At 38.5% G+C, this 7400-nt stretch overlaps 1 protein-coding gene across 1 annotated transcript in view; it reads left to right on the top strand.

The window, feature by feature from the left end:
* LOC118734140 overlaps nt 1-7400 on the top strand; it is a 369851-nt gene that overhangs the window by 316033 nt on the left and 46418 nt on the right. Inside the window, 1 exon segment of the mRNA XM_036463849.1 lies at nt 4386-4586. Within this exon segment, the coding sequence (XP_036319742.1) occupies nt 4386-4586 (201 nt within the window).

Genomic DNA, 7400 nt, shown 5'->3' with positions numbered 1-7400 from the left:
AATCTATTTACCAGTAACTAAGTCAAGGAATCAACAAGGAAAGAAGTTATACCCTCCCTGCAGGGAAAGCTACTAGTTGTGAAGTAGAATTCTACCAGTTTGCGTTTCAGCCCAACTAGTTCACGTTCTATCCCTTTTCAATGTTAGCGACTGGTATTTTTAACATTGCGATGTCCTACGAGATGTCAATTGTCAGGCTATGCATCAGCATCTACTAGTAGAAATACTAGTAGCATCATACCAGTTGATGAGATAGTCTGCCAATTCATCCCCTATGAAAAGCATTAGTATGCCTTTTTGCTCGCGGCGCTCCAACAGTCGCAATGGCCGACAGAGCAAAGCACTCGCGTGGTATGCCTGAGGTACCAGGTTCAAGTCCGGGCGCAGGGAAATTTTTTTTATTTTATTTTTTTTTTTATATTTCTTTTATTTATATTTTTTATTTAGGGCTTTTTTGTTATTCTTAAATTTACTTTAAAAAAAATATTTTTTTTAATCTACTTTTTTATGGCACAAATATTTCTTCCCATATATTTGTTTCTTTTCTTTGTTATGCAACTAGATTTTTAAGTTTGTTATTTATATTTAAATTGAAATAATTATTCCTACTTACATTGATCTAACTTTAAAAATCTTAACCACCTCCAAGCGGCCTCGAACCTGCGATCCCAGAACCAGAACCAGTAGTCTTCACGTGACGCCACAGCCGACATTTGTAAGAAAAGCAATTAATTGCGTTTTATTTTAGACTTTGGCAATTCAAAGGCAGATGTCGCTGAACGCTTAAGTTCTTCGAAAATGTCGCACTGGAAGGCACATACTAGTCGCCGCCGCAAAGCCTGTCGGCGTAAACCTCTAGTACATACATATGCAAAATTTAAAATCTAATGGGACCACCCGCTGCTATGAGCCCTCGCGGCCGTCTCATTCATCGCCTTAAAAAATGCTTGCTGCGGCTTTCAAAATACTTTGATGTTGTTCTGCTAATTTTTACGAGTTCTCGTGTCTTGTTGTTGTGAATTGGCCATAGCGAGTTGATTCGTGTAGTTGTTGATATTGCACGAATGTACTTTGGTGGCGTGGTTTTTGTTAAATGTTACGTATGCATATGTATGTATGTATAAACGCCCGTCCGTACATGAATTCAAATGCAGCCGTCCACATAGCCAAAATTCGACAACGCTCACGCCAACACAAAGCAAAAAGATGGCCAACTCTCTTCTTTTGGCGTGCGTCGCTCGTCAGCTGTTGCAAATAAATAAAATTATGTAAAATATTTTTCCTTTTTAATGAAATGCGGGCAAGAAATATCGTTTTTAATGCAATTATTGATATGAAATATTAATTTATCTGTCGTTAGTATGTTAATTTAGTGGCCCAAGCATTCGCTGCCAAGCGTTCATTGTAGCAAGAATACTTTTAATGTGCGTTCTGTCAAACCAACGCCAACGCCAAAGCCAACAGGAAAGTTCTATTTGGACCGGCCTTAACGGTGCTTTTTACCGCTCACTAAATGGCATTAGTAGCCGATATGCAGATATCCATTTGCTGGTTCTGCCGTTGTTGTTGTCGGTGGCAGCAGTACTTCCCCTTGTACCAAGTACAGTTAATGAACGGGCACCGTGCCGTTTTAAATGGCGTTATGCGGCTTATGAGGTACTGCTGGTGTTGGTGGTGGCAGGGCTTCCCGTTGTGCGAAAAAATAAACGGGACAAAAATGCAGCACGGATTTTTATGCGGCGCTATATGGGTGACGCTGAACTGCTCCCCGTTATTGTCCACCGCAATGTAATTTTGCTCACCACCACCAACTCTGTGTGGCACTAGATGTATATTGTACACGCCTGCCGTCCAGGGTGTCAAAAAAATATTTTCTTCATGTTGGGCCCTCAGTCCGCTCATCGGATTGACACTCTCACAGACGTATATAATTGGTACTTGCTTACCCTGAACCTGCTGCTGTTGTAGGCTTCCTGATTTCTTGGGGCTTTGATGAGGTTGTCTCAACACCGGTAGCTGTTCTGACCTACGCGATGGTGTTCGGTGGTGATCCTACAGGGTTTTACTTAGCTAACTTTAGTTTTCTGTACTCTTACAAATTTGGCACGACCGTCTAATTGAAATGCGTATATCGAATGAAAATTAACATTCGTTTTTTCACTCGGTTTTATGTACCTGTGGAACGTATGTTCCAACAGGGCTACCAAATTACGACGGCGCTGAATAGTGCTGCCGTATTGCTAGCGATGCCATTACAAGACTTATAACCTTTTAACTTCTGGTTTTCTATATTTGTTTTACGCCCTATTGGAAAATTATAACTGGGACACATATAGACAAGTTTTAACAAACTATTGTTTATTTTAATTATATTACTTTTTTAATAGTGTATTCTCCGTATACCGTATAAACCGTATAAACTCTATGTAGTTTCAAACCTTGTGTAATATTTAAACAAAATTCAACGAACGTTCGTAAAAAATTCAAGTTTTTTATCAGAGCCCATCAAATTTAGTACAGTAAAGTGCTCAGCTGATGTTGCTGAAAAACCCTTTGGTTTTTGATATTTTTTTCTTAGCGGAGCTGTGCATTTTTTTCTATACGAAAAAATTTTAGAACGTACTTTTTATGTTTTTTTTAACAACACCAAACTAGACGTTGTCAAATAAGCAGCCTTTGTTATCGTTACCGCCAACAGCTGATTTTGCGCTAACGAATGTTGTTAGGTAAACGTTTACTGAATAGCTAAATTGATAAAATTATGATAGCGTAGTGAATCGCACTACAGGTCAATTTGCAGGGACGGTATTTTCACTTTCTGTTGATAATGGGTGGAAATATTACGAAATTTCATGTTCCAAGCTGCATAGATGGAGGAGTTATAACAAAAAATCGTAATCAATTGTATGGGAGCTATATTTATGTAATTTTTATCAAATAATAGGTTATTTTCATTGTAAGTATTCTGTTGTTAATGGATGGAAGTATGGCAAAATTTAATTTTCCTAGCTGCATAAATGGAGGAGTTATAACGAAAATTCTAATAACTGAGCAATCAGTTGTATCGGAGATGTACAGTATATTTTGCTTAGCTGCACATCCTTCTTTGCACGAAAAACTAGTGCACGTAACCGAAAAAGGCACTTAAGCGAATTTTCTTTACTACTTCAATGGGGAAGGTATCCGAATCCCTATGAAACCAAATATTGGCGGAGCACTTACCATGTAGAAATTACTGCAAGCGAAATTTTTACCGAATGTTATGTAATAAATACATACATTGAATACATAAATTGATAGCCATTTTCGTTGTTCTGCGAGATGAGCAAAATAAATAAAAGGTTGTAAAATTAGGTAATTGTAAGGCCAGTGCAGGTAAACGTAATACTTTCATTGATAATTGATACTAGTCGCACAATTTTTAAGGCAGGTATCGCCAATGTGCAGGTATGTTGAATGCATCTATCGGAGCAGTTTCCTTATAAATGTTAAAAATAATGCTTTTGATGCGCATTTTCGGGTAGGTATCTTAAATGTGCACTTAAGCATAGAGGCAGCAAAGCAAAATATACTGTATGTTATAGTAACCCGATCTTTGTTATTTTCACTGTAAGCATTTTGTTAATAATGAGCGAGAACGGTGCGAATTTTCATGTTCCTAGTTGCTTAAATGAAGAAGATATGGCAAAAAATCTCATATCTGAACAATCAGTTGTATTGGGGCTATAGGTTATAGCTACCCGATCTTCGCCATTTTCACTGAAAGTATTCTTTTGATAATAAGTGATAACCGTGCAAAATCTCATGTTCCCAGCTACTTAAATGGAGGAGTTATAACGAAAAATCGCATATCTGAACAATCAGTTGTATGGGAGCTATATGTTATAGTGGTCTGATTCTTCCAGTTCCGACAAATGATTAATACATTATAAAAATACACCCACCTACCAAATTTGATACGGATATCTCGAAAACTGAGAGACTAGATTGCATACAAACAGACGGACAGACAGACGGACATTGCTAAATCGACTCAGCTCGCCGTTCTGATCATTTAAGTATACATTTTAATGGGCCTGTCTCTTCTTATTCTGGTACTTACAAACATCGGACCAAAGCTTTAAGCTCATGAAAAGTATAAAAACAAACATTAAACTAACAAAAGAAAGATAGTCAAAGCTGTTTAAAATGCTTTGTCATTAGTTGCGTTCCAGATGCTTCACGATTAGAAAACAGCTGTTACTGCAAATCCTGTAAAACCTGCAAATCGTGAGGCATCTGGAACGCAACATGGCTGAATCCACTTACTAGAAGAGATTTTATGAATTTTCATATTGACTTACATTTAAACTAAAGTTTATTTGATGCCTTTTTCGTTTCTGTAGGATCGGGAGGAGAAGGCGGCCAAGTCAACTATACAACATCAGATTTCCCCGCGTCAAGGTCATGTCGCTAGTGCATTATCTCCACAGGAATCAATTCAAGAAGAACCCGAGACTGAAGTTAACGAGGTCCCACCGTTAATGCAAAGATTGCAGCTGCTTAAGAATAAGCAAGAAATGAATTGTAGCGAAACAAAATCTGGAGTAAGATAAGCTTTTTTCAATCATATGATGAAATTTTGTATTCAGATAATTTTTTTAATTTTAAGGGTATCTGGAGATATTTGTAGAAAGTTGCCACGTATTCGAAATTATTTATTATTATTAATTCTAAAAAGGCACAAAAGATTCACTAAAAAATTAAAGTTAAAAGACATCTCAAATTAAACAAACTACTATATACGATAGTTACCCTGCAGTGAAAACCCAAACCAGTTAGAAAAAATACTAGTTCATAAACTAGTATGTGCCTTCCAGTTCGATATTTTCGAAGAACTTAAGCGTTCAGCGACATCTGCCTTTGAATTGCCAAAGTCTAAAATAAAACGCAATTAATTGCTTTTCTTACAAATGTCGGCTGTGGCGTCACGTGAAGACTACTGGTTCTGATTCTGGGATCGCAGGTTCGAGGCCGCTTGGAGGTGGTTAAGATTTTTAAAGTTAGATCAATGTAAGTAGGAATAATTATTTCAATTTAAATATAAATAACAAACTTAAAAATCTAGTTGCATTACAAAAAAAAAGAAACAAAACAATGGGAAGAAATACTTGTGCCATAAAAAATAGATTACAAAAAATATATATATTTTTTAAATTAAATTTAAGAATAACAAAAAAAACCTAAATAAAAAATATAAATAAAAGAAATATTATAAAAAAAAAAAAATTTCCCTGCGCCCGGGCTTGAACCTGGTACCTCAGGCATACCAAGCGAGTGCTTTGCTCTGTCGGCCATTGCGACTGTTGGAGCGCCGCGAGCAAAAAGGCATACTAATGCTTTTCATAGGGGATTAATTGGCAGACTATCTCATCAACTGGTATGATGCTACTAGTATTTCTACTAGTAGATGCTGATGCATAGCCTGACAATTGATATATCGTAGGACATCGCAATGTTAAAAATACCAGTCGCTAACATTGAAAAGGGATAGAACGTGAACTAGTTGGGCTGAAACGCAAACTGGTAGAATTCTAGTTCACAACTAGTAGCTTTTCCTGCAGGGATAATACAATGCTCTGCAAAGCTCCTTGTTGGGAGCCACAGACGTGGTCATCCAAACAAACAGCTGCTTGCAGAAGAGCCCTCGCCAAGGCACGTCAGGAGGCATCTCTACGAGCTGACGGACGAAGTACAGAGGTTCATTAAACAACCTCTAGACCGGTCAGCTTAGCGACAGGCCCTGAGCGGCATTCACAGGGAATCAGTCTCAAGTTATGTAGACTTCCTCCCTTTGAATGCCGTTATAGGCACACAACCACCTGACGTGGACGGGATAAAACTTTGTCTGCCTCCGTAGACCCGCACTACAATAGCCCAACTTCGCTCTGGCTATTGCAGCAGGCTAAACTCATACCTGAGCAGAATTAATGAGGATGTGCCCAACCAATGCACGGCATGTGGAGAGTCGCCACATGACTCTCGGCACCTCTTCACATGCCCCGAGAACCCCACCCAGCTGACGCCCCTGTCCTTATGGACAGATCCTGTTGAAGTCGCACATTTCTTGGGCCTCCCCTTAGCTGAAACGGACGACGACGACAACGTTGACGGATGAACCGACCGGAGCGGGGCTTAGTAGCCGCTACAACAACAACAACAATGCTGATTTTACAGTCTCCGAACCATCAGGCCCGAAAAGAACAAGCGATATATATGTATATAAAATATAAAATAAAGCATAAAAAGTTGGTGGATATTTTTATTTTCTGTAGACTTACAAATACTTTGTACAAAGATTTTGTCTGCGAGGACCCCTAGTGAAATTTTTTGGCAAATAATTTTCTAGAATATTTTAACCCTATAGCGACCTTCAAAATGCCATTTTGTTCAGACTATCTAAAAAAAAGGGCCAAAACGAACCTTTTGTTATAGACCTAACGGGTTAAAATGTTCCACAAAATTATTCCTCGTAAAATTTTACTATACGTCCGAAACAACACATTTCTCTCCGATATGTATTTTAACTCTCTTTTTTCATTTCTCCTAAAGGCACTCAGGCAAAATATTTCAAATTTAAAATGGCCATAACACAGAAATTTGACCAAAGAATGTAAAAGATCCAGAGTTGCAATCATTCCGCCCCAGACAATGATCCTCAAATTGTTGCACAGTGTAATTATTGCTTGCCAATATGCGGTTTTTGCCCCAAACACCAATGCCCTATTTAAGCCGGTGTTAATCCGCAAACAGGATCAAAGATAATTCGCGGTCCTGTGGGTAACACATGTACGAGCGTTAAGTGAAAAAGAAGTTGAAAGTTTTGTGAAAGCTAAAACAATTAAAAGTGTTCGTGTTTTTTTACTGAATAGTAAGAAGCGCTAAATACACCGCAAAGAGCGGTCCAGCAGCGGTTACAAGTCATCACCGACCAGGAAGAAACCCGTTGAAAGGTAAGACCCTGCCAGGCAAAAACCACGACAAGGGCTAACGAGCTAAGGCCGGGCTACAACCATGCCTACCCACCGTGACTTCCGGTCCAGTACAAGCAGTTAGATAGCAATGGCGCCCAATGTTAACTTTATTACCTCTTTATCTATTTTCTCACAATTTTGTTTTAATTTTTATACCCGAGCGGACTTGTGCACAAGGGTATATTAATTTTGTTCACATAACGGTTGTTTGTAACAGCCAAAACGGATCGAGATAGATATAGACAAATGTATACATAAATGCTCAGAATGAATAGAGAAGTCGATTAAGCCATGTCTGTCTGTCCGTCCGTCTGTCCGCCTGTACGTCTGTCCGTCTGTCCGTCTGTCCGTCCGTCCGTGTACACGATAACTCGAGTAAAAATTTAG

This window comes from Rhagoletis pomonella, unplaced genomic scaffold (assembly GCF_013731165.1).
Source record: "Rhagoletis pomonella isolate Grant_MI unplaced genomic scaffold, Rhpom_1.0 Rhpom_scaffold_00002, whole genome shotgun sequence".
NCBI lineage: Eukaryota > Metazoa > Arthropoda > Insecta > Diptera > Tephritidae > Rhagoletis > Rhagoletis pomonella.
The sequence above is the reverse complement of the archived record's forward strand: the minus strand, read 5'-3'. Positions and strand labels throughout refer to the sequence as shown.